General features: G+C 44.4%; 1 protein-coding gene and 1 non-coding gene across 4 annotated transcripts in view; both read left to right on the plus strand.

The window, feature by feature from the left end:
* The first annotated feature begins 1532 nt into the window (after positions 1 to 1532).
* The window catches only part of Fgf14 (fibroblast growth factor 14), a 590038-nt gene continuing 564139 nt past the window's right edge, over positions 1533 to 27431 (plus strand). Inside the window, exons 1-2 of one of the 3 annotated variants that reach the window (XM_045146349.1) lie at positions 1533 to 1650; positions 2343 to 2971. In XM_045146349.1, the coding sequence (XP_045002284.1) occupies positions 2764 to 2971 (208 nt within the window). In that variant the 5' untranslated portion in view covers positions 1533 to 1650; positions 2343 to 2763. Of the gene's footprint in view, positions 1651 to 1988; positions 2072 to 2141; positions 2972 to 27431 lie in introns of those variants that run through there. The other 2 variants (XM_045146348.1, XM_012949862.2) reach the window with 2 other exon arrangements.
* LOC123459954 lies at positions 11420 to 11548 on the plus strand. Its single transcript, XR_006636685.1, has one exon.

A 27431-nucleotide genomic window follows, 5' to 3' on the forward strand; every position in this document is an offset into this window, starting at 1 on the left:
TTTCACTGGTCACCTCAGGCCACTAACAGGAAGAGGAAGCCAATTATTCTATCTTAATGTGAAATTTATTGATATTTCCCAAAGGGATGCAAAGTTTAGCACGTAGAAATGCCCCTTAACTACTAGAACACTCTGGGGTTGGAGAGATGGCTTAGTGGTTAAAGGGCTTGTTTGTAAAGCCTGCTGGCCAGGGTTTGATTCCCTGGTACTCATGCCAGATGCACAAAGTAGCACCCGTGTCTGGCGTTGTCTTGCAGTCGCAGGAAGTTCTGGTGCGCTCATACTCCCCTGCCTCCGTGTCTCTCAAACAAACAAACAAACAAGATACTAGAACACTGTAGAGTAGGAAAAATGTTTTATTACTTTTCTTTTCTTTTCTGTTCTGTTCTTTTCTTTTCTTTTTTTTTGAGGTAGGGTCTCACTGTAGCTCAGGCTGACCTGGAAATCACTCTGTGGTCTCAAGGTTGGTCTGGAACTCATGGCAATCCTCTTACCTCTGCCTCCCCAGTGCTGGGATTAAAGAAAGGCGTGCGTCACCACGTCCAGCTGTTTATTACATTTAAGAGTTTAGCACTTTTAAGCAAGCACAAATCGAGGGAGGACTTTGCTTTAAAAAATGCAGCCTTGTTCATCAAAACTCAGCTATGAAAGTCTACATGTACTATGTCTATTATTTATGAGATAGTTTGATATGCCGTGTGGCAAAGGCCATGGTTTCAAACACTTAACCTGGGGTTTCTAAATGTCTAGGTAGAAATCAGAGTTAAATTTTCATTCAATTTTCCTATAAAAATGAAATCACACTAGTATAACTTTAATTCCTGAACCTAAAGCGAGTGAGTGGTCAATTTCCCTTGTAAGTCTTCAGCTCATGAAGTGATTAAATGCTGATTGTCATCAGTTTTGGTAGTAGGAACATTGGAGTTTGTCATGTTCTTTATTATAACCTTTACCAATTTGTGCCTTGTAATTTGTCCCCCATGAATAAAACAAACCAATAGTCTGCCCCAAATCTTTGATTTTTCTGGGTAAGCAGCAAGCTGGGTTAGATCTTGGTGAAAATAATGTGTCCATTTTTGTTGAACAATATTGTAGTGTGGGTGACATGCATAAATAAAATAAAAGTTAATCAGTGTGAATTCGTTAGCTCAACTAACAAGCAAAACCAAACACATGAGCAGGGCACTTCCTGTCTAGAAGTCATAAATGTTCTCCTGCATATATATATATATATATATATATATATATATATATATATATATATATAGAGAGAGAGAGAGAGAGAGAGAGAGAGAGAGAGAGAGAGAGAGAGAGAGAGAGATCCCCCCCTCACACAAAATATACTTTGCCTTACAGATTTTAGTGATTCCCCCCCCCTTCTAACAGACTGTTTGCCATACAGCTCGATGATATTTTTTCAAACCCCACCTAAAGTAGGAGTCACATCATAAGCATTAAAGAAACTTGAGGTTTTCCCTCTGTATCTGAGTCGCTTTGCATGCCGGTGCTGGAGCTGGGAAGGTGGTACTAATTTTGGCTCTGTGGAACGGTGTTGAACTCCTGCCTTGCCCCTGTATTCCTAAGGTTTACTCCTTCCTAATGGTTAAGCCTCCCTTTCAAATTTCACTTGGAACCGGAGGAGGCTGAGAGGTAGTCTTTGGGGCGGGCGGCAAGGCCCCGGGAGGGAGGGAGGGAGGGAGGGAGGGAGGGAGAGGGTCGCGGGGCTGCGCCCGGCAGGCTGGCGGCGGGGTGCGCTCGGTGCCCGGCGAGGGGAGGCCCAGACTGCAGTGACGGAGCCCTCCCCGGGCCGGTGACGGGTCTGAAAGCACGTGGCTACGTCATGGAAAGCCAGTCTTTTCAATGCAAACTTCAACTCCTCCTCCTCCCCCTCGGATGCCTGTAACTCGCGGCCGAGGCTGGGCGAGGGATCCGGAGGGGAGATTTCCCCCAGGCTCGGGGCGCAGGCGGAGCTCGCCGAGGGCGGCTGGCGGGGCCCGCGACCCACCGAGGGCGAGGCTGCGGGCGGGGGGCGCCTGCGGCGGCGCGGCTCCTTCGTGACCGAGGACTGCAGGTTCAAATCCGACCCCCGAGGAGCTCTGGAGATTGCTTACTTTGAAATATATACATCTATCTATCTATCTATATTTATTTGTCAACCCGGGAGAGGGGAGGCTCCGTCTTCGGCTGTCAGACCCAATCTCCGAGGTGGTATTGGTGTGTGAGTGTGTGTGGTGGTGGTTTTATTTATTTTTTTTCCCTTTTCTTTCTTTCTTTTTTTTTCTTTTCTCCCCCACCCCCCTTTTCTTTCCTTTTTTTTTTTTTTTCTTCTTCTTCTCTCCTAGGGCTACACAATGACAGTGTTCTCTCACTAAGATGAATCCCGCTTCGCCTTCCGCAGATCCGCCCATCCTCAGAGCCATCTAGTAAAAGGTTATGATTTTCTCTTCGGGGATCGTTTGTGTATCGCAGTTCTCACCGGCCAATTTTTTTTTTTTTTTTTTGGTCTCCGTTGGGATTTCTTTGCTTTTTTTTTTTTGTTGTTTGTTTGTTTGACTTCATGCTGAAAAAAGGATTTTTAAATTTTTATTTTTACCCCCCTCGTAACGTTTTGGTCACAATCACCTAGTGCTGATCTAGGCGAGGGGGGGGGGAACTAAATCATTCACCCTGGCCGAGAAAAAACAATCGCCAAGAAGTCTCAAAGAAATCCACCACGTGAGGGGAAAAAACTGGGAGAAGATCCGGAATATTATCGTCTTTCCTATGGTAAAACCGGTGCCCCTCTTCAGGAGAACTGATTTCAAATTATTATTATGCAACCGCAAGGACCTCTCCTTTCTCAGGGTGTCTAAGCTGCTGGATTGCTTTTCGCCCAAATCAATGTGGTTTCTTTGGGACATTTTCAGCAAAGGAACGCATATGCTGCAGTGTCTTTGTGGCAAGAGTCTCAAGAAAAACAAGAACCCAACTGGTAAGCAAGGCGCGTGCACCCGCGTTCCGCGCTGTGTCTCGCAGCCGGCCGTGCGCGGCTCGCGGGGCCGGGCAGGGCTGCGGCTCGGCGGGGCCCGAGGCCCGGGGCGGCGGGGTGCGGAGGGAGGGTGCCGCGCCGCGGGCCGGGACGGGGTTGCATCCCGGCGGAGGTGTTGCGCGGGTAAAACCAGCGGCCGCCGGGCATCTGCGGTCCGCGAACCCCTGGCTGTGGCACGGTCGATCACGAGGAGGGCAGAGGAAGAAACTTTCTTTCTTCTTTATTTTTTCCTCCTTACCCAACACCACCCCCCCCCCCACTCCCCTTTCTCCAGCTCCCCTCTTAGATGGATCTGGTTGCCTCTGTCTACTGGAAGATAGGCAGAAGGGGCTGTGGCTTCAGGCAGTGTGGCCCGCAGCAAGGAGCCTGCAAGGCTCGGTGGCTCGTTCTCCGTACTTCTCGCCGCTCCTTTGGGGGGGGGTGTGGGTGTGGGGGTGGGACCGGGCAGTCAACTTTCGGGCTAGCCTGTACCATCTCCACCCACCCCTGTCACCTCTAGCGAAGTCGAAGCGCGCCCCCTCCCTCGCGGCCCTCGCCTCCTCCTCCTCCTCTTCCTCCCCCACCCCACAGCTCCCCCCCAAGTCTGCCTCTGGGAACCCGAGCCCCGGCTTGCGCCGGGGGGGAACCCCAGACCCAGAAGATAGCCGGACTCTCTAGCGTGTGCCATTTAAGTCCCCAGCTCCCCCTCCCCCCCCTCCCTGACACACGCTTCCACAAGGATGTCAAAGCCCTGCTCTGGGCTCTGATCGCTGCTGCTGTTGCTGCTGCTGCTGCTGCTGGTGCTGGTGGTGGGTGGCGGTGAGCCTGGCCCTGAATCCCCCCGCCTGCCTCGCACCTCCTGGTCATCATGCGCCCCATTCGAAAGGGCTCCAACAGGGGGGAAAAACTTGCAGTACATTACATAAGAAATATGCAAATGTAGGTGATATGGAGAGCCGGGTCCCAGGGGTTCACTTTGCAACGTCTCAGTCTTGAAGCGTTTATTTTTTTTTGGGGGGGGGTGAGAGGTGGGGTGGGGGCGTGCACTGGAGAGAGAAGAGGGAGAGCCACCTCGGGGGCGGCCGGGCCCGAGGACTGCGCGGTGGCGGCGCTGTCAGTGGCGGCGGCGGGCAGTGACCACGCGGGCAGAGCGCAGCCTGTCTCTCCATCCAGGCGCGCCAGTCCCCCAAGATGGGAGTGTGTGTGTGTGTGTGTGTGTGTGTGTGTGTGTGGCGTCCCCGGCTGGAGTCAGGGTGGGAAAGGGACCCTGAGCTGATGTTGGTGTTTGGAGCTGTGTGGGAGGAGGGGCCGGGGAAGCGGCCGTCCCGCAGTGGCCGCCGGCTTGCCAGAGGCTGCTCTCCCCGAGGCTTGGCACTGGCCGGTGATCTGAATCATGGACGGCCCCTGACACCTCCGGCGCTCAGTCCCCGGCCCGCGCGGGCACCCGGACCTCCCACGCCTGGCAGCAAGTGGCCGCACGCTCCGCTGGCTGGCTCCAAGGGGAACGTGGGGGGAGGACTGCCGTCTGCGGGTGCGGCGCGAGCCCCGGAGGAGGGTGCGGGTGGGCGGGGATGGATGGATGGATGCATGGATGGATGGATGGATGGAGAGGCGGTGGGTGCGTCTGCAGCAAAAGGCGAACTAACTGCTAGTTGGTAGATGGTCCAGAGGGCAGATGCTGGCGTGCTCAGGCTGAGGAGGCGGGGGGGGGGGAGAGGAGGAAGAAGGAAGAGAAGGAGGAGGAGGCTGCCCCCGTCTGGGACGCTGGGGTGCGGGTGGAGGTTCTGGGAGTAGCCCTTGGCTGCCAGGAGGACTGGATGCTGCAGTCCTGGAACTCTAGTCGCTATCTGACCACCCTCTCCCACCGTCCCTTCTACCCTTCTCCCATTAAGTAACTCTGAAATGGCACCACCATCCTCAGACATGTCCAAGGCGACAGCAGTCACCTAGCCACCGGCATTTCGAGTGCAGCCTGGAGGTGTACCCCAGCCCCTGGCGCTGAGCCTGGCGTTTGCGGATGCCTGGTTGTACAAACCCTCTCCTGCACCTGCAGGCGGGCCTCAGGGCCAGGCATGAAATTCCTTCCTGCAGGACACGACTTCCCAAAGTGGGACAAGCCTCTGCAGTGGTGACGGAGGGGGCTACTACTCCATACAGCAAAAAATAGTGGCCTTTTGAAGCCTTCTTGTGTCCTTCCCTTAGCTCTCTTTTGAGACAGGAGCCCTGTAGAAGGCTTCTTTTACAGACTCGGCCATTTCTCTCGGGACCTTGAAGTCAGTCCTTCCATAGTTCTGGCGAGCAGGAAATAGCTTTGCACGAAAGAACAGTTGAGTTTATTGGAGGTCTTTATGCTTTTGTTGTAAACAGTTACACTGGAAATGCTGATTTCTTCCCATACACGATTCAAGATCTTTCTTATTTTCATTACACTTCCCCCACCCCACCCACTTTCATCTCTCTGGAATAGTTTCCCCCTTCAAAGGTGTTCTGGAAGGTGTTAAACAAATGATAATTTATTTTTATCACGATTTATTTTGTGGCCCATGAGTGCTAAAATACTTGGGTATGACACAATAGATTAATCCATGGTGTGGCTGAAAATATTACCAACTATTCTAGTAGGGTAGTTAAGTCGTTGGTTGTCACCATTAGAGTTGTGGCCTGCAAGTTGGAAGATTAAAAGAAAATAGGGCATTAATGTGTCAAGCCATCTCATCTTCTAAAAGTTTTGGTGTTTTAAACTGGATTTAAACTTTTGCCTAGCCATTTCCTTTGAGTGTTGTTCTTGGTGAGTTCCAGTCTCCTTATGCTATTAACACAATCATTTGCAGGATTTTGATCCCAGGATAGCAGTACCACTATGAAGTTAATTGGGTAATTAAAATAAAAGAAAGAGTAAAATCCTCTTAGCTGTTCAAAACAAAGAGAACAGATTGACTGCTACCTATTATGTTATCTTAAATCTAAAAGGAGAACAATTAACTAATGTCAAACGAAGAAACTTGGCAAAATATTGCCAAGGACCCAAGAACTGGGCGCAAAACATGCTTTATTATTTTGGAGACAAATCCTAGGTTGATTTTTCTTCCCAACTTCTGTAAGTTATGAAACAAGCTACTAATGATATCCAAATTCTTTAAATTGCAACAAGTGTGGGTAGATGTTTTGTGAGTTCCTGGGAAGAACTTTGGAAGAGGTTGGGGTGAAAATAAGCAGGTAATAGAAGCATGGATTTAAAGGCGAAATGTCTTCAGTAATCCTTAAGTCATTAATTAGTTTCAGTACTTACAATGTTATTTAGTTATTTTTATGTGTTAAAGAAATGGCAGAGTGTATTTGTGCTACACGTAGCTTTAAAACCTAAATTGCCATAGCTTAAAAACCCTGGATGTGAAGTAAATTTACTAACTTTGTAAAAATGCCCAATACCTCACAGTCCAGTGGTTACCAGGGAACATATCAGCATGCACACAGGCACGCTTAAATGTCCTACTTTCCCCTACTTTCCTAGCAGAGCAGTCACTGTGCATTTAGAATGAATGTTACCTGCTGCAACTTTCACTGTATGAGTCATGCAAGGTGACTGTATTTTAGGCAAATTATTAAATAGGGAATACTAAGTGGAGGCACTTACTTTGCCTGGAGGAAGCTTGATACGTGTCTTTGAACGAACATGATTGTTTGGACTGACCAGTGTATTTAGCAGCTTGGTTTAAGTACTGATCTGGGTCACAGCAAAGGGTAACCAAGGAACAAATGCAGTCTCAAGCACAAAATCCAGAGTAAGATCCAGACTAAGGTCCTGTCATTGTTGCCTCTTCAGACATATGACGGAAAACAAAGTAAGTCAGGGGCTCTCTCACATGTATATACTTGATAAACCTCATGGGATATGCCCAAAGCCACCTACCATGTTATGGTTTTGGAAAACAAAATCTGAGGATGTGATGCAATTCATGACTCTTCTACAGTGCAAGTGGCGGTGGTAGGGAGGCTCTGTAGGAAACCAATGCCCTAGACCTACTTCTGCAGAGCCCAGGGAGGGCATCCCACAGATGCTTGGCTCTGGGTATCTCACTGTGGAACAAGCAGCAGTTGGTAGGTAGCTGCCATTAGCATTTTCCACTTTCTGCTGGCCTGGGTGCCTTTCAGCTCTGCCTCTGCCTTCTTACTAAGCTGTCAAAACACCTGGAATGCCACCGTTACTCATTTAAATACATTTTTTAAAACACTACTTGCTTCATATGTAGGTCTGCCATGTCCTTTTGAAGTGAGAAAACAGGTAGAGAGGGAAGGAAAGAAAAAAGAGTAAATGCTTTTTATCCCTTCTTCTGAGCCTGCAGACACCCTGAGTTTCTGTAGAGCTGAGCGAGCCGCAGATGGGCAAACTCTACATTTTTAAACACTAAGCATGCAGCAAGTGAGGGCATCAATTTCTGACTGCATGGCTGGACACCATGCAGGTGTAAGGCCCTTCCTCTCACGTGCTTGGCTTTGGAGTGGAATTTCAGGGACGATGAGCTGGTCCTGAACTCCACCCAGGAAAGTTCATTGCAAAACGAGCTGTACAGAGCAGTGCCACTTTGTGAGTCAAAGGGTAGCATTTTCTACAGTCTTCCAAGTACTGATTCGTAGCAAGAGTGGATTGCTCTTGAAGTTTATATCCAAGTTAACAAGTACAGGGGGCAATGAATTACAACGTAAACTTAGCACTAGCAATGCAGGTGATGCAGCTTGTAGTCACACACTCCGTGTTTTCATCTTACATAATATCTTTCACTGAGAAAATCTGATCAAATGACACATTACTTTCAGAAGCTGCGAATCTAGTTCTATGTCACGCTTGGCACTTCTCACTCTGGGCCGTTCCGTCACTGTGTATGAACCCAGCCCTTCTGTGTTTCAGCAAGACACACGCTGGAGACTTTTGTGTTTTCATGATATGGCCATGAGGACAACATCCCATGTTCTCATTCCCTTGCACATCTTGGCACAATACTTCATTCACATCGACTCATAAATTTCCCATAAATATCATGTATGTGTCTCAAGATGAAAGCATTTTATTCCAAATAGTTTGTTATGCCTTGAGGGAAAACAGTTAGGACACTTGAATAGTTTAGCAGATATGCCTTTGCTGGGTTTTAAACCAGTCATTGCACAATGCCTGTATTTTAAATAAAAAACTTGAGCCCAGCTTCATTTTACCCTTCGGAAGAATGAGGTTGAGGGATCTGTCTCCCTATTCATCCTCTTGTCCAGTGCTTAAGTCTGTGTGCGTTTTCGTTTGTGTACCATGCATGGGATTCAGTTACAAGTTGAACCTGGGCACTGAAGAGCACAGAATGTTCTGAGGGAGATATCTCCGGATACATCTAGAGTTATGGTAGCATTTTTGCTATTGTTTTGGAAGGTCCAACTATACCCTGATGTTTTTTTGTGTGTGTTCCTCTAGTTTTTACAAAATAATTTTACATCAGTCAAAATGTAGGATGTTGAAGAGAAATACAAATGAGGAACTCTGAGGATGTCCTCAGCATGGAGGTCAGAAGGAGGAACAAGGAACACAGGTTTACAGAGAATATGTTTTATGGACAACATTGAAGTTTGCCTTTCTCTAATCAACTGACGCCGTCTAAGAGTCACCCAGCAATGTTAGGCACTATTTCCTTTGTCATCATCACCCAACAAAACTTCTGCTTGTTATGTTTGTATACTGAGTAACATGTATACATGATCTGTAAAATGTGTTTATATGTACTATGAGTGAATAGTGCCAAGTATCTCTTAAAAAAGTGAACTGTGGGACTATGTAGCTAGTAGTTAAATGCACTTAATACTTATTCCCACTAGGGCCAAGAATTTGGCTTCTGAACTACAAAATAATAATAATGAATAAAATAAAAAAAACCCACAAAACAACAAAAAGTGAAGGAAAAGGGCCAGCAGTGATCTTCCTAGTCCATGACAAGCAACGTGGCACACGCCCTTACTTACACCTGAGCCTTTTTTCAAAAATCTAAGCTGCGGGCGCCATAGCATTCCCCCTTTCTAGCTCCGCAGGTCCACCCTTAGTATCACAGATGAAAATGAGGGTCCAGTAGGCTTCCCTTCTGGCTTCTTTTTCCATTTCCTGTCTTTTTTAAATCTTTTTTTTTTTTTTTTGCAAAAGTTCAATAATTTTTTTTTTTCTTTTTGTAACACCTTTCTCTGAAGATAAATAGGACCCTATCTTGTGGCCATATATTTTTTTGTTGTTGTTGTTGAAACTTTTCCCAAAAGCACTCCCTCCCGTCTAGCATTCCGTTTGCAGTTCAGAAAGCATTTTCCCCAACTTTGCGGCTTTCAACCGCCGTAGTTTCTCTTCCTTTCTTGGAGCCACTGTGGGAGACGCAGGGCGCTGGGCTGCTGCGTTCCGGAGCTCGCGTCGGGGACCACCAAGTTTGCCAGAGGCGTAGGCCCCAGGTTTCCAGGGAGCTGTTGTCATTATTTGTTTTGTGCAAAGCCGCGGCTCGGAGGTGTGTGCAGCGGGGAGCCCCTAGCACAGCCCACTGAGCGCGGGCTTCCTCCCACGGTGCCCCCGGGGTACCCAGCCCCGCTACCGCCCTCACCTCACCTCACCGCCACCGGGGCCACCAGTGCCTTTCCCGCCGCTCGGCCCCCGAGGGGGCTCCGCTACGCAATGCGGCGGAAGCGGCCCATTGGAGCCTCCGTAGCGCGGGAAGTTCCTGTTGCCACGGAGATGACCTCTGACCGCCAGAGCGTCCCTGGTGGCCCCGCATCTCGCGCAGCTGTTGCTATGGGAACCACGGAGGCAGGGATGCTGCGCCGAGCCCCTGAGCGCTGGCGCCCGGGCCGCGGCCTCGGCGGTGACGGCGCCGCCGCCGCTCGGGGGCCCCCCGGGGCGGGACGGGGCGGGGCCGGGCGCGCCCGGGGCCCGCGGCCGGCGGCCTGGATGCGGGAGGCGGACCCCGAAAGTTCGCTGCGACCCACAGGTGGCTGCGGCCTCTCTCCAGGCGCGTCCGTGGCCCTGGCGTTGGAGAGAACGTGCCGGGGGAGAGGAGCCCCTGATTTCCTGGTCTCTGTGGGTCCCAGCCTGGGACTGGGAGCTGGAGAAGCGAAGTTCTAGTCTCAGTGTCCCCGCTTGCCCACCAGGAGTCCCCCGTGCAGGTTCTTGACGTTTCCCGGGGTCCCAGTCTCTTTGGCTGCAATGTGGCCTAAGTCCAATAAGTCTTGATTTCCATAGCTCTTGCTTGCTTTCCTAGTCCTGTCCCATCTCCCGTGTCTACCCTGCTGTGTGTTGACTGTGTTTAAGTTGTGTTTTAGGAACAGGGTTCCCTCAGAGACACACGACCCCTTTGAGGGTGGTGAACAGTTTGCTTGCTTCCTCAGCCTGGCAGCTACAGCCAGAGGAAGAAGTGACTGTTTCGAGCCTGTTTAGAACTGTAGTCACAAACACAGGCAGCCTCTTTGGGACCTCGAGGAAGCGACACTTGCTCTACCTGTAACACTGTTGACAAGTCCTGAAACATTTCTTCTTAATTGTGTGAGGCTGTGTGATTGGTGTGGAAATAGCTATCCACTGGATCCATTCTGTCCCCAGATGTCTTTTCTTTAGGAGAGATGAAGGGTCATACTGGCTTACTCTTCCTTGCCGTCATTAGGCAATTGAGAATCACTTCCATCTTAAATGCTGTATGTTTTTAAACCTCAGTCATCAATTCAGTGGAAAAGGATTTTTGCAAGAGCTGTTCCAATTTTGAAATTCATGAAGTCTTTCTTTAGGACCTTAAGTTCTTGTCAGCCATAATTATCTTTCTTCAGTTTTTTATTTTTTATTTTTTTTTCCCTAAGATATTGCCATGTGTCCCAAGCTGACCTTGACTTCGTCATCCTTTTGCCTCAGCATCCAAAGTACTGGGATTAAACGGACACACAGCTATGCCAAGTTCTTTGAAAAAAAAAAAAATGTAGTAGACACAACAACTGCTCCTGTATCCCAGCTGGAGGTGTGGAGTGAGTGAAGTAAAGTTCTTGCCTCAAGGCTTTTGCCTGTGAGACAAAGAACCCAGTCAGTTCTGCTGGCATGAAGTGTGCTGTGAGCTGGAGGTAGAGGAAGGCTAAGTAAGGGCCAAAGGAGAGAGCATGCAAACCTTGCCAAAGGGATCAAAAGAAAATCATGAAAATTGACTCGGGCTTAGTCACAGGAAGGGCACTGGGTAAGTAGCCAAGGAAAAACAGGCAGCATACTTCGACCTCGGGGAAGATGAAAGGACCGGAGGGTGTTGGTAGCAGTGGCAGGTGGCGGGGTTAGAAAATGGGAGCAGAGCTAGTGTTCTGTGTGACTTGATCAGGATTACACTTTAGACAGCCCTTAGACCACAGCTTTGAGTCAGGCAAGATTGAAGGTAGGCTGGAGGATCAAGAAGGCAGTGTCTGATGAAGCAAGACTCTGCTGATACACTCCTCCTAGAGAAACAGGGTTGGGGAGAGCAGCCCTTGTTAAAAAGAGCACTGCGGGGCTGACTGAAAAAAAAAAAAAAGATTGAAGGTAGGAAGGGTGTCGAGGATGCAACGAATGTAATGATGAGGTGAGGTCTAAAACGAGGCACAGGACAGGAAGCAGACTATCTGAGCATCTCTTTGAATTTGGAAAGGAAGACTGGATGTGGTGGCGCACGCCTTTAATCCCAGCACTGAGTAACAGTAATTTCGAGGCCACTGTTAGATTACATAGTGAATTCTAGATCAGGCTGGGCTAGAGCAAAACCCCACCTCACAAAACCAAAACAAACAAAAGAAAAAAAACTCTACATAACCTTCTACCTGAAGTTTTTTTTTTTTTTTTAATTTGGACAACTCCTGTTGGTAATATCATTTATAGCCATTAGTCAATCATTTATTCCCTTCATTGGAAACATAGAATAAAAACAGTGGATTCCATGCTGAGGAGCCAAGAAAATGAATAAGGAGCCAGAAACGTTAACAAGTTTTTAAATCAAAATTAAAATCATTCTATGGGAGTTTCCATGGGTTAATATCACTTTTCTTAACTTCTATCTGAAATACAAACCTTTGACAGGACATTGTCATTCTACACAGTTCTTGCAGGAGAACCATGCACAAAACAAAATCATGACAGTTTCAAGCATATTTCTGGTTTTGTGTTGGGCCACATCCATAGTTGTCCTTGGTTAGATCTTTGTGGCAAAGGTGATAAGTCTAAACTTCTTTTTAAGATTATAGTTCTTTGTCAATAACAGACATTTTTGTAAAAATTACATTGTTCAGTTTGAGGAATCAAGTCGTACCATTAAAAGGCCAATTTTCAGATTAACTGTTCTATTAAGCATATGCTCCTGCTTTTTAGAACAAATGAATTTAGTTGCAATTAAAACGACTTTTCCTCTCTGTAACATTTTGTTGTCTGCACAAATACAGAGGATTCCTGAAGTGTGCAGTAACCTTTTCTGCAATGCTGCCCCTTGTCTAAAATGTAGCTTGGAAGGGATTGTCATCTCTTCTTTGAGCTCCCTGTGTACCTCACACAGCATACGACTGTACTTTTGGAAAATTAGGAATGTGAAAATAGGAAGGCTTAAAGTCCCAAACAAAATCTTTATTGTGGGATTAAAAAATTAATTAATTAATTTATGCCTTAATTGTGGATTTAGAAAAACAACCAAAGTCTGAACTCATGTTGTTTAGTTGCATTACAGTTGTGCATTAGGCGTTGTAATTCTAAGCAAAGGAAGGGCCCTGTTTGCTAGGAGATGGGAGTCAGTTTGCTCATTAAACACTTAGTAGTCTCCATCATTCCATCTTACTGTTTTCCTGTTGGGCAGATTGAAAGAACAACCCACTATGCTCAGGTTTGTCCCATCATGATCAAATGGCTTGTTTCCTAGAGAGGGGTAGGGCGAGGGAGGGGGAGGGAGGCAGGAAGAGAGAGAATGGGTACACCAGGGCCCGCAGCCACTGCAAAGATGCATGCAGCACTGTGTGCATGTGGCTTACATGGGTACTAAGAAATCAAACTTTGGCCATTAGGCTTGGCAGGCAAGCACCTTAACCACCGAACCATCTCTCCAACCCTAGCTAAGACTTTTAAGAAAAGTTTAACTGATAAATAAAAACAAAATTATGTATAGGAGTGGGGTACCATGTGATGTTTGGATACATGGATATATCATACAATAATATGAATTTATTGGAATGGATATCAAATGCTGAAAATAGGACGCAGCACCCAGTTTGTTGTAGGGTGTGTTTCATTTTCTGTAGTTATAACAATGTTGAGATCCTGTAATTTATTTAGTTCATGGTTCTGGAGACTGGAGGCCCAAAGCCTTTAGCATCTGCTCAGCATCTGGCGAGCTTTCTTTCTATGTCACAACATGGAAGGCATTACATGAGGAGACAGAAAGCTCAGCAGGTGCTCAAATTTATAACTCAGCCACTCCCTAGATAACTTATTAATTCTTTCCTGTGGGATCCAACTTCATGAACTAATCACTTCTCAGAGGCCCTGTACTCCAACTCCCATTTTCCAAAAGTTTTCCTTAGTCAAGATACCAGTTCAGATGCAAAGGTTCCTAGTAAAAGATTGTTAAAATATATTAATGGAAAACCAAGATAATTGTGCTTCTTCATTTGCAAATTCCTGCATGAAATTCTGAAGGGACAGGCTATATTTCATCCAAAGAATTAAGTAAAAGTTTCGCATTATTATTGCCTATTTTCCTATTTCTGTTTCCTTTTGGGATATTGGGAATAGTTTTAGTGGTACAGCACTGAGATGACTGATGTTCACTTGTACCACACATGCTTTGGGGACACTAGCCGGTGACATGTCAGCCACAGGTAGAACATGGCCTGCTGTGAAGAAGGGTACAGTTCAGTCAATTATACCCTTTGACATTTGGACAGCAATGCACTTTTCCAAAAAGGATGAGAATGTACCCCCTTTCCCCCTCCCCCATGTTCACATTACCTTACTCTGGATTGTTTCTTAAAAAATATTTTGTCATTCCCTTGAAAAGTTTTGTCATGGCTATAGTTTTACCAAGGTCAAGATTATCATCCAACTGAATTATCACCTTTTCCTGTTATTGCCTTGGAGAAACAGGCAAAAATCACCCCAAACACCACAACATTGAAAGCCCCATAAAACAATGCAGCAGCTAGAAAATAGATCTGAACTTGACATTACCCAAGATAGCATCTCTTCATTTTATTCTTTCTCTCTCTGTACTTCAGATTAATATGCAAAATAACTGGGATGTGCTCTGTTGTTTTGTTAGATTATATATAATTGTGTAATTTGGGAACTGCAATAAGTAAACATCCCACTGTCAGTATTTGCATTCATGTACATTAAATTTACCAGATTTTAAAAGTAATATTATACTTTTGCTTTAATAGAAGTGTTCTAACTTTTTTTTTTGTTTGTTTGTTTTTGAGGTAGGGTCTCACTCTGGTCCAGGCTGACCTGGAATTAACTATGTAGTCTGAAGGTGGCCTCGAACTCTCGGTGATCCTCCTACCTCTGCCTCCCCAGTGCTGGGATTAAAGGTGTGTGCCACCACGTCCGGCTTAGAAGTATTCTAACTTATCATGCTGTCATTACTTGTCCTATAAGGAAGCAATAATCATAATTATGCTTTAGAGAATGTTTTCTATGTACTAGGTATTCTATTATAGTACCTAATATAACCTTCAACATCACAGGTAGGAACTTAAATTGTACTTCTGTTAAAAATTATAAAGCCCATACATAAAATGGGTGAGTCCCAGCCTGGTAATTGAAAGATTTTGTTATACATATGTAATATTACTCAGAGCCTCTACATGACAGTTGCTTCTTTAAAAAGGATATTCAGATGTATGGGTATAAAAGTGATCAATATTTGTCTTTGGGTTTCCGTAAATCATTTTGATCTGAAACTGTAAAGAACAGCAACAAAATTCAACATTTTGATGTCTGGAATTTTTCATACTTTCTTTTTGAGATGAGATTTACATGCATTAAAATGTGCTGCTCTTAACATTATATCTTGATGCATCTTTATAGCTGTGGTTATGGTTCTATTGCAACTATTAACCCAGTCAAGATGTAGACCATTTCCATACCCACAATGATAGTGTGTTAGTGGATCAATGTGCAGGCTCTTCATTTTGAGACCTACCCATGGCACTGTCCAAAGGATTGGTAGCTTGTTTTAGTTTTAAACCAGAACCTCCTAACTGAACAGACTTTTCATTAGCATCCAGAAGTCATCAAGAACTATCAATGAGCAGAGCCTAGAATTGCTAGTCTTCCACAAGTATATAGATGCTAGTAGAAGGTAACAAATTGACTTCATTACTCAGGAAGGGCAGGCAGCCCTCGCTTCCTGTTCTCATCACTATATATCGTCCCCTTGATTCCTCAGAGGAATTTCCCCATAGATGTTGGTACAAAGTGAGCCTGTGCAGCAGCTGAGAGCTATTGAAGGGGCTTCTAGTGAAGATGCTTGTTTCTGCAGGAAGGGCATTTGATATATTTTCCAGGTCAGGAAACAAATGCAACCCTCCCCATCCCAGGGAGACACTAGCCCTAGACTCCAAAGTTGTTTGCTGTGCAAATGTGCTTGCAAAAACAGTTAGGGATGGGCACCTTGTCATTTACCTCTGCTTCTGGACAGGAACTCATCCATTTACCAAAACATCTATTCTCATTGTGCCAAGAATTCACCTTGTCCTTAGAATGGTATCTCGTATTTGGATATTGTCTTAAAATGATTCTGTGGTTTTGAAAATGGATACAGTATGCAATACAATACAATATTAAAAAAAAACCTATCAGCATTTGTTTACTAACTAAACACACAATCCTGTAGGATAAACACATCATCATTTAAGTTATTAAAATGTGGATTGTTACATGTTAATTTCTGTGGGGGGGATTCAAAATAGGCCATAAGTACTTCGTCCTTGACCTAAAAGCCCTTGAGTCAAAGTTTTAGATAATACTAGTTATGAGACAATTCTACTAGATGACCTAAGAAGAAAGGGAAGTCTTTTGCAGCAGTGTGACCTTGTATGATACCAGAATGCATGTTTAAATTGGCAGGAGATACATATAAGCATGTTCTTGGCAATGGGACTATATAATATGTGTAAAAACTAAAGGCCAGAATCTCTTATGGATAGCATGAAAGGAATATTACTGAGGGTTTGTGGGGAAGCTAATGGAATCATAATTTGGAGGATTGGTGGAGTCATATTCTGGAGTCCAGCAGCATTTCACTGGAGAAGTAAAGATTAGTGAACCAGAGGGTCTTTCTGAGAAGGGGAGTGAAATGACTGAGACAAGTGAGATTATAGTTGGAAAGCATAGTTGTTCAAACTAATTGTGGGAAGAAAGCGGAGCATTCATGGTGGGAGAGCTGTTTTTGTAAGACAGAAGCCAGCAAATGAAACGCCCTGTCAGGTGGAGGCAGGAAACAGGAGATAGGTGAAAGAGTGGTTCTGTGTGCATAGTATGAACTGATAGGAAAGTCACCCAGCAGTCACAACTGGATGTATTGAAACACACATTGCAAAATTGTGCACCAGGAAGGGTACTGCCTCCTCTGAACTTGGAAAGACAGATGAAATAAACAGTGCAAAGGAGGGGTGTGGGTGGGAGTCCCTGTGAATGACCTCAGGAAGGTGGCCTCAGCTTAGGCTTTTTAAAAAAAAATTTTGTTCATTTTTATTTATTTGAGAGTGACAGAGAAAGAGGGAGGGAGAGAGAGAGAGAGAGAGAGAGAGAGAGAGAGAGAGAGAAAATGGGCATGCCAGGGCTTCCAGCCACTGCAAATGAACTCCAGACACATGCACCCCCTTGTGCATCTGGCTAACATGGGTCCTGGAGAATTGAGCCTCGAACCGGGGTCTTCAGGCTTCACAGGCAAGCACTTAACCGCTAAGCCATCTCTCCAGCCCTCAGCTTAGTCTTTGAAGTCATAGATGATTTGTTGAGAATGTGAGATAGGAAATATATGGAGTGGCTATCTTAGGCACTGGATAGTTTACAGAGAGGCGTGATCATATGCATTTTGTTATATAATTTGAAGGCATTCCTGTAGCTGTGCTGGCTTTTTTGGTTTTCTAGCTAAAAGGAGAATGGCTTTTGATACTCCCTTCCTGGTGCCATATGAAGCCGCAGTGTGGTCCTCCATCCTTTTCTGGCAGCACCTTGTTTCCCTGCCAGGTGCATCCTTCTCATGAAGTACTGCAACTGGGAAGGACTGAAATGTCACAGGCTATTTGGATCCAGGGACCACCAACTTGGACTGCATTGACTCCATTACTTTCCACACTATCGTGACCAAATATGTGACAGGAAGTAACAGGGGAGAAGAGGTTTATTTCGGCTCCAGTTTGAAGGTGCAGTTCTTCATGGCAAGGAAGGCACAGCAGCCGGTCACCGAGGCTGCTGGTCACATTCAGTCTGTAGTTAGGAGCAGAGAGCAGGACTGCCGTTTCCTTTTCATGTAGTCCAGGACTCCAGCCCATGCGGTGGTATGACCACATTCTGGGTGGGTCTTCCCTCTTCAGCTAAGCCTCTCTTGAAATGTGTGTGTGTGTGTGTGTGTGTGTGTGTGTGTGTGTGTGTGTGTGAAAGGGCACACACACACACACACACACACACACTCACACACTCACCATCACACCATGTCTCCTAGGCAATTCTCCACCCTGCCAAGTTGACAGTCAGAATTATTCATCATGCACATCTTTTTCTACAGGAATTTTAAAGTGCTGTTTCGGCTCCAGTAATGATCATAGGTTTTAGTAACCCTTAACAATCAGTGCTCAGTGCAGATATATACTAAGAAACTAATGGTGCATTGATTGCAATGTTGCTTTTGTATTTTTCTGTTACAAAACTGGACTTGTGTTTCATGAGGACAATATTGGTATCTTCAGTACTTTAGTATCAAGACCTTATCGTTAGTACTCACTTAAATTTTTTTTTTTTTTTTACCAGGTATGGTTTCTCTCTAGCCCAGGCTGACCTGGAACTCACTCGGTAGTTCCAGGTTGGAGTTGAACTCACAGTTATCTTTCTACCTCAGCAGCCCAAGTGCTGGGATTAAAGGTGTGCACCACCACGCCCGACAGCTTCTTTGATTTGGAGCTAGGATCATAGTTTCTGAGACTGACATACATGATAAGGCCACATACAGCATCCATGTGGGACTGAGAAGGGTCCTTTCAGGTGGTGACGGCGGTAGTAGGCACAATGTGGTGGAAACCAATGGGCAGACTAGCCTGACTTTTGTCATTTCAGTGGGTGAATGGTGATTTAATCAAACTTTTTTGAATATTAGGGTTTATGCAGATAGTTGCATCATGCCAAAGGTCTAGGTGTTGCAGCATTAAGTAAGGTATCTGAATGTTTTGAATTAGCATATTTTTGAATAAAATGAATATTCATCATTTACATGTAAAGGTGCCACATTAGAACTACAGTTCTGTCTATGTCATCTGGACGTGTGCATACTTCCTCACCCAGGCTCTGTTGTGCCCATGAATGTGGAGAGCCACCATGAAAGGAGATCATGGGACATCCAGTCAGCTCTGTGGCGTGCAACTTTCTGCTCTTATTATCATCCAAAGCAAAAGGAGGCATTATCTATCTCTGTACACCCTGATACTAGCTTTCACTTCAATGTTAGATTTAATGTAAGAAGACAAGCCTTTTTCCATTCCTCTCTTACATCCCTTAGCACACTTATAAATGCTGGAACTGCTCTTTTTTTTTTTTTTTTTTTTTGGTTTTTCGAGGTAGGGTCTCACTCTGGTCCAGGCTGACCTGGAAGTAACTCTGTAGTCTCAGGGTGGCCTTGAACTCACGGTGATCCTCCTACCTCTGCCTCCCGAGTGCTGGGATTAAAGGCGTGCGCCACCACGCCCGGCTTTGGAACTGCTCTTAAATATTATTGTATTTTTTTTTTTTGTTAGGAATCATAGAAATCTCACTTGAGAATTACATTATAGAATTACAAAAAATTAAAGGAAATGTTAGAAATTTGAATTGTTAATAAAGATATGGATGCAGGTGCAAGAAATTCTTAAATTATAGAAAAGTGATTTTCAGGTAATAATACAATGCTTGTTTCTAAATTACTCTATTACATTGTGGAAAATATTCATATTTTGAGCTGCTAAGTAGTGACATGTTGCTTTAACACAATATCTCAGGTTAAGTTATGGTTTTAACTTTTCCAATTTTCAGGACATATGCCAAGCAAATTGAATATATTTATGGGTGCGAACATTCACTAGACATTTTGCTTGGGGCTAAATCTTGAGCATTTGTGCTCTTACCCCATCTGTTGGCTATCAAAATCTTTTACCCAAGAGAGTCAATGAGGAAGGGTTCATTTGAACAATAAATATGAAAGCAGATAAAAAAGCTAAGAACAGGGCTGGAGAGATGGCTTAGTGGATAAGGCCTTTGCCTGCAAAGCCAGACGATCCCGATTTGATTCTCCAGGACCCACGTAAGCCAGATACACAAGGGGGCACATGCGTCTGGAGTTCATTTGCAGTGGCTGGAGGCCTTGGTGTGCTCATTCTCTTTTTCTGTGCCTCTCTTCTCTCTCTCAACTAAATAAATAAAAATATATTTAAAAAGCTAAGAAGTAGGTCCAGTGCAAAAGTAATATATATGTTTTGAAAATTGTGATTTTGAAATTAAAAGTATTTAATAGTCATGCCAATCCATTTCATGGTTGTCACTGAAACTTCTTTCTCTTCCCAAGTGCTGAGATTATAGATGTGTGCCACTATACCTGGCATCACTGAGATTGATGATGATGATTTTTTGGTTTTTCAAGGTAGGGTCTCACCCTAGTCCAGGCTGACTTGAATTTACTATGTAGTCTCAGGGTGGCCTTGTACTCACAGTGATCCTCCTATCTCTGCCTCCTAAGTGCTGGAATTAAAGGTGTGCACCACTACAACCAGCTCACTGAGATTATGTTATTATTATTACTATTTTAAAATTTTATTTTATTAGTTATGTACAGTGTGTGTCATCCATGTGGGTAATGTCATTAGCCTCCTCCCTGTCCTCCCCCCTCCGCAGGGACCTCCCTCCTCATTGGGGATTGTGGGTCATGCATTGTGTGGGTAGCCATCATAAGGGGAAGAGGCAATGTCTGTGGGTAATGCCCCAGCATATGGCTCTAACAGTCTTTCCGCCCCCTCTTCCATGAATTTCCCTGAGCTGATTTTGCTCACACCTGCCAGATGTTTAAAATTTATTATTATTTGTCATGCAAATTGTAGCCCTTTCCTTTCTTGTTATTGTTCTTCTTTTTTTGGTTTTTCGAGGTAGGGTTTCACTCTAGTCCAGGCTGACCTGGAATTCACTATATAGTCTCAGGGTAGCCTCGAACTCATGGTGATCCTCCTACCTCTACCTCCCGAGTGCTGGGATTAAAGGTATGCACCACCACACCTGCCTCCTTTCCTTTATTCTTACCTGACTGCTTTGGGCTCTGCCACTCATTTCTTTTCCTTAGCCAGAAGGATATGAAAATCTAGCTTGAGCTTGCCTCTTCTATAGGCTAGGTGGGAAAAGTTGCCTCAGAGAGGAGCATCCTATTTTGTTGGGAGACAGACTACTCTCTGAGCACACACCTTGCTCAGCCTCAGGTTGTTTGGGCTGTTTCTCACAGCTGACACTCCTGGGCTCCTGATGGATGCATGTTGCTTAGGAGTTATTGTGGACAAAGAAAGCCATGGGCTGGAGAGATGGCTTAGAGGTTAAGCACTTGCCTGTGAAGCCTAAGGACCCCGGTTCGAGGCTCGGTTCCCCAGGTCCCACGTTAGCCAGATGCACAAGGGGGCGCACACGTCTGGAGTTCGTTTGCAGAGGCTGGAGGCCCTGGCGCGCCCATTCTCTCTCTCTCCCTCTATCTGTCTTTCTCTCTGTGTCTGTCGCTCTCAAATAAATAAATAAAAACTTAAAAAAAAAGAAAATCATAAAATTATAATAATGGACTTCTTTTTCTTAGAAACATCATTGGAAAACATTCCATTAACTTCTCTGAAAATATGGTCTAGAGAATGCACGTGAGGATGATCTGATTGTGAATCTTAGCTAAGTAATTGTTTTACTATCAAATATTCAGTTATATATGTTTTAGCTGGCGGTATATGACTTTGAAGTATAGTAAGTTTTATTTACAATTACTTGTTACTGTCTTGACTATTTAATTACTTATTTAGAATTCTCTGGTATTGTTCCTCCCTCACATGGCCCAGGAGAGGCGTGAGTAGGTACAACTTAAGAGCGTTATAGACCAGGCAGTGGTGTATTCTACCCAGAAGAATCTTGGCTATCCAAGACAGGATAGAACCACCAGTGAAAACTTCAGAAAGAATGAGGACAAAGAGGAGAGCCAGTGAAGGGAAAAAAAGCTACAGAGTCCTTAGAATATTTAATAGTAACGACAACATAACCAGCTAACTTATTCCTTAAAACAAGGGCACCAGTGTGGGAACAGTCCTATAGATGCCACAGCTTTCGAACTGATAGGCGTTTTCATTTCAGACAGTTTTAAAGTCAATAAAGAAAATTCACATTACCACATCCTATTATTTTGGTCATAATTCTTGGCTTTTGGGGTAGAGTGTTAAATGTATTGTTGATCATTTTAAGGAGCAAGAATGAGAAAAGAAAGCTGATGGACTTTATTGACATTTGATTTGCTGATTTGAGGTTGGCTTTCCTCCAAACTAACAGTCATTTTGTATGGAGGAAACCTAGGTGACCGCTTTCCATGACTGAAATTTGGAAGACAATTCTAAGACAAAAACTGGAGTTTATACTAAAAGAAAAAGAAAAAAAGTCTTATGGTCTGAATTTCAAGTATTTGTTTTACTTAACTTAGAAGGTAGTTTGAATATGGCCAAATTGATTTTCTTTTCATTAATAAAACCTTGCTGCATCTCCTACATTATTATCATTAAGTAACTATAAGTTGTGACAGAGTTGATACTCCGGATGTTAATGTGCTCCAAAGCCTTTTGCCTTCACCTAACACAATTTATTATTTTCATCACAGCATATGCTGGCTCTGATTTAATTACAGCTGTGAATTGTACACCGTGTTAGAACTCAAGGACAGAGAGAGCCCCCAAAAAATTTAATCCTGCCCCCAGCTGAGCACCTACCTCAAGACTGGTCCTGCATGCAGTGCTGAAGGGTTAGCGAAGCCCACATGCATGTGGATGTTATGCGGGCATCACGGTGGCAGCAGAGGCATTGTTTCTCAGCAGTGCGAATGGCCTTGCCCTCCACTTTGTGTGTTCTCGTTCTGTTTGGGGGTGCTCAGCTAAAGCGGCTGGCCAGATGTTGTGTTTCACGGAGCCAAAGTCTCCCTTGACGCCTGGTCCTGTTGCACGGCTCTGTCTCTCTCGTTAAGGTTCAATAGAAGTTTAATTTCTTAAAGTAGAATTTAGCCAACAAATGTCTGTTGATCAGCATTCTCTCATGTCTCAAATATTCTCTATCCTGTGGAATCAGCGTGATTCACTGGGAAGCGTATATTTTGGGGAGTCCGACTCAAGTTATTGGGAATTCAAACTTTCATTAACAAACGAGGCAGAATTTCATCCTTTTCTTCTGAATTCTTGTCAGGACACCACAAAGGATGAAACAGACAGACAAGGAAGGGAGAGAGAAGGGAGACTGTTAGTGGAGTGGCAGGAATGACAGAGACTGGCTGTTGCATTCATAACCCCACAGGCAACACCAATAACCTTGCTGAAGAGGCTCCTCACTGCGATGGAAGTGGGGAGGAGACAACATAAGAGGATAACAAAAGGGAATGGGACAAACACAACTTGTCCCACAGAAAAGTTTCTAATTAATAAAACAAAAATTGAAGTGAAAGTTCTCAGCAGCCACAGGCTACCAGCAGATTGCTAGTGAAGGGGGAATCTACCTCTTCAGTGAAGAATCAGAACCTGGTGGAGAAGAAATGTAAATAAGCATGGTGCCTTCATGTTCTTTGAAATGCCATCTAGGAAAAAAAGTGGTAACAATGTTGCACACATACAGTGATACTTGAAGGCCTGTCTGGTGCAAATTATGCAAGGGTCCATGGACAATCCAACCAAAATTCTCAGCGTTGGAGGAATCTGAAATGCCACCCAGCCCAATTTTATTTTATTTTTGGTTTTTCGAGGTAGGGTCTCACTGTAGCCCAGGCTGACCTGGTATTCACTATGGAGTCTCAGGGTGGCCTCGAACTCACGGCAATCCTCCCACCTCTGCCTCCCGAGTGCTGGGATTAAAGGCGTGAGCCACCACACCCGGCAAAGCCCAATTTTCAATGCAATAGTCCCATAGTGATTTTTTAAAAGAATTACATTTATTTATTTATTTGAGAGAAAAAAGGAGAGAGAGAGAGAGAGGGAGAGAGAGAGAGAGGAGTGGGGGAGGCAGAGGGAGAGGGAAAGGGAGAATGTGCACCAGGACCTCTAGCCAATGCAAACAATGCCACCTTGTGCATCTGGCTTATGTGGATACTGGGGAATCGAACCTGGGTCCTTAGGCTTCGCAGGCAAGTGCCTTATCCACTAAGTAATCTCTCCAGCCCCATAGTAATGATTTTTTTTTTTTTTTTGTTTTTTGAGGTAGGGTCTCACTCTAGCCCAGGCTGACCCGGAATTCACTATATAGTCTCAGGGTGGCCTCAAACTCATGGCAATCCACCTACCTCTGCCTCTTGAGTGCTGGGATTAAAGTCATGCACCACCATGCCCAGCTCCATAGTAATGATTTTAAGTCTTAACCAAACATTGGAATGACTTAAAGGAAATAACCTCAGTTCTCAGGCCTCCCCCACTTCACTTACACAAGAGTTCCAGATGTGGGAGTCCAGCATTGTTGTCCTTTCAAGACCCTTGGTGACTGACTTAGGAGATTCCAATGTAAGGTCAAGGTTGGGAACCAATGTTCTAGCCTATCCTTATAAAATATTTTCCAACTCTGAGCTCCCATGGAGATTAGAAACTTACTATTAAACTTAGTTTTGTGTTTGTTTCATGTGTTAAAATGGTAACTTTATGAGTATTTAAATTATAAACTGGTTAAATTATGTAACACAAATCAAGCTCACTAATTTAATTCTCAACTGTTGATAAACAACACAGAAGTGGCATTTAGATATGAATTATCTCCTTGGAAGTAGAACTGTAGCAGTTTTGAATGCCTTCCAGAAGGTTGATCATAAAAATCACTTCAATCACTTTCAAATTTTACTTTAGCACTAATCAAGTTATTAGGTGTGACTCAGATGAACACTTTGCTCTATCTTAGAGTGATATGATCATTTCATTTTTAAGGACTGGGAGAAACAGAGAAATGATGAATAGATGATTTCTGTGTCTTACTGACAACGTGTAGAGTTAATAGTTCCGCTCTTTTGGCAATGGACTTTTATCACATCCATTGAAGACAACCATTCAGAGTTTATAAAACACATTGCCTTAATATACATAAAAAGTTCTTGATCATAGCAATATGCAAAACCTACATCCACTCCACAACAATATTCAATTTCAATTGGCCTCATCTTAAAATGTGACCCAGTTGTAGTAGAAGTGGAGGAATGGTGAGTGGGAGACATTCGCAAGTTAGAATTGATAGATTAGAATGACTCCTCCTTGTCTTTCTTCTCTTTGAGTGAAGTAGGAGACATGAGCATGAGAGTTGGAAATAGGTTATGTATGGGTGCATGTGTGCTTCTGCATGTTATTTCCCTGAGGTCTTAAATTCATTAGAGGTAGGTAATCTAACAAGCACATTCAATAAATTCTCCCCTTTCTCTCTCTCTCTCTCTCTCTCTCCTTCCTTCCTTCCTTCCTTCCTTCCTTCCTTCCTTCCTTCCTTCCTTCCTTCCTTTCTTTCTTTCTTTCTTTCTTTCTTTCTTTTTTTTTCATGGTAGGGTCTCACTCTAGCCCAGGCTGACCTGGAATTCATTATGGAGTCTCAGGGTGGCCTCGAACTCATGGCAATCTTCCTACCTCTGCCTCTCAAGTTCTGGGATTAAAGGCGTGCGCCACAATGTCTGGCACGTTCAATAAATTCTTCAGGTTAAACAAGAAATGTACAGTGTGTAATCTATGCTTGTACATTATTACTATTTTGATAAATCTATTGTGTATTGCAGAAATGATGTAGATGTGCAGTGATAAGTCCCGTTTTCATCCTATTTAGTAAAATAAGCCAGGTGTCTTGGCACATGAAAGTCTCGTCAAGCTAACCTCTGTCATTGGTCTCTTTTTGTACCTTGTTATTCCTACAATTTACTTCCAAGTGCAATTATCTGTAGTTGTTTAGTTCTTTCTTGTGTTGATAGAATTGTTCTTATTTTACTGTTCAGGAATTTAGCGCTGGGGAGGTCTGAGAAATTGTGGATTTTGAATTCATGGGTAAAGTTTTGGAGTTTAGAGTTTGAATCATCAAACCCAAGACAAGCCACAAAACTGACACTAATAGAAATATTTTATATTCCAAGAAGGGGCTTACTTATTACATAATATAATTATTATTTTATATTGTGATATAAATTTTATATTCTTATACTTTTGTGTGTGAGTGAGTATAGGAGATAGAAATAGCCTGTGTCTGGGTACATGTGTGTTTCTGTATGTTATTTCCCAAAGGTCTTAAATTTATTAGAGGGTGTGTGTGTGTGTGTGTGTGTATGTGGTGTGTATTTCTCTCTCTCTCTCTCCATATATGTGAGTGTGGGCATACATGTGGAAATCAGAGGACAGATTCTGGGATGGGTTCTTACCTTCTGACTTGTTTAGGGCAGACTCTCTCGTTCTTCACCATGGTATTTCTCAGGCTATATGGCCAATGAACTTCTGGGAAATTCTTCTGTCCCTGCCTTCCTTCCTGTGCTACTTACTCATGCTGGGATCACAGATGCCTGCCACAGCATCTGGCTTTTACTTGTGCTCTGGGAATCCAAACTCAAGTACTCAAGCTTCAGTGGCAAAGCTCTCTATCCATGGAGACATCTTCCCAACTCTTTTGACACAAATGCATATATGCTGGTCTCGTCCCCAGCGGGCAGGTAGTGCTGAGGAGGGACCAGGCCTGCTGGTTCCTCCCAAGGGGTTGAGGAAGAAGGGATGAACATTGACTCAGAACCTCTCCTAGTCACCGGAATAAAACCACATGGAGCCGGGAGTCTTGTCGAAGCAGGAACTCGCTTTATCGTTACAGGTGGTTGCCTACATAATGTTGAGAACAAAGGCAGGGATTTTGGGAGTGGGGGTAAGGGCCAATAGTAAACTACGACCTTTGAGATGATTGGTCCCAAACTCACACGCAGGAATTCCAACTCCTACGCGGAAGTACCAGGACAGAAGCCATTAGGCGTAGCTGGCCTGAGGCAGATCACCAAGCTTTAGCTAGGCTCAGGAAGTTCCACTAGGCCTCTCGCCTGGGCCTCTCAAGGCCCAACACATATAGATTTTTTTTTTTTTTACTTACATATCATTTAAAGCTGATTTAAAATGCTATTTGATTATGAATGAGTTCAATTTTGTTATGTGAGTACACTAAGACAGGCATACCAGTTGATGAGGTGTGCTCAGCTCCAAGCTCTTGAATGAGGAAAAACCTGCATGGCCACAGTGTAGAGAGCTTATGGCCTTGGCACATCCCATTGTACACTGTCTGCAGCAGCATGCTGCGTCATTATGACTCAGCGCCACTTACACATTGATTCCACAGCACAAGGGGTAGGCAAGGTAGCAAGCTGGGACACTACACATGTGTCCTAATAGTGCATGTCTCTCACTTCCCTGTATCTCTGGTTAACAGCAGGTATTACAAAATGGATCTTGGCAAGTTGTTTTCTCACTTGCATTAAAAAGAGAGAAGGTAGGAAAATATCTGATGTTCTACCTTTTCTGGGCCACAGCGGGCATACTGGTCATTGCTGCAAGCCTTTCCGTGGAGGTGGGTTACCACAGAGAAACTCAAGAGTGTTCTTTGAGCCTCTGTGTGGCCAAAAAGCCATATTCCATTGACACCAACACCTTTGTGCTAGGCTGTGTGACCTGGGCAGGTAATCCGGACCAGTGATTCCAGGGCTGACAATAAAGAGCACATGGTGGGTTTTTCCATGAGACTCAGACACTCTGTACTTGTCTGCTGATTGCTCATGGTGAAAGCTCTCTGGAGTGAGTTCTGTGGAAGCCTGTGATGATTACTTGTGTATGAACAGCTAGACTCCCTTAAAGAAAATATTTCTTCATAGCATTTCTTACATTCATTTAGCAGACCCAGCTTACACATCAGCTTTGATGCTATTGAATTTAGACACCACACAGGCCATTGCTTCTCACA

Source organism: Jaculus jaculus, chromosome 3 (genome assembly GCF_020740685.1).
Source record: "Jaculus jaculus isolate mJacJac1 chromosome 3, mJacJac1.mat.Y.cur, whole genome shotgun sequence".
Lineage (NCBI taxonomy): Eukaryota > Metazoa > Chordata > Mammalia > Rodentia > Dipodidae > Jaculus > Jaculus jaculus.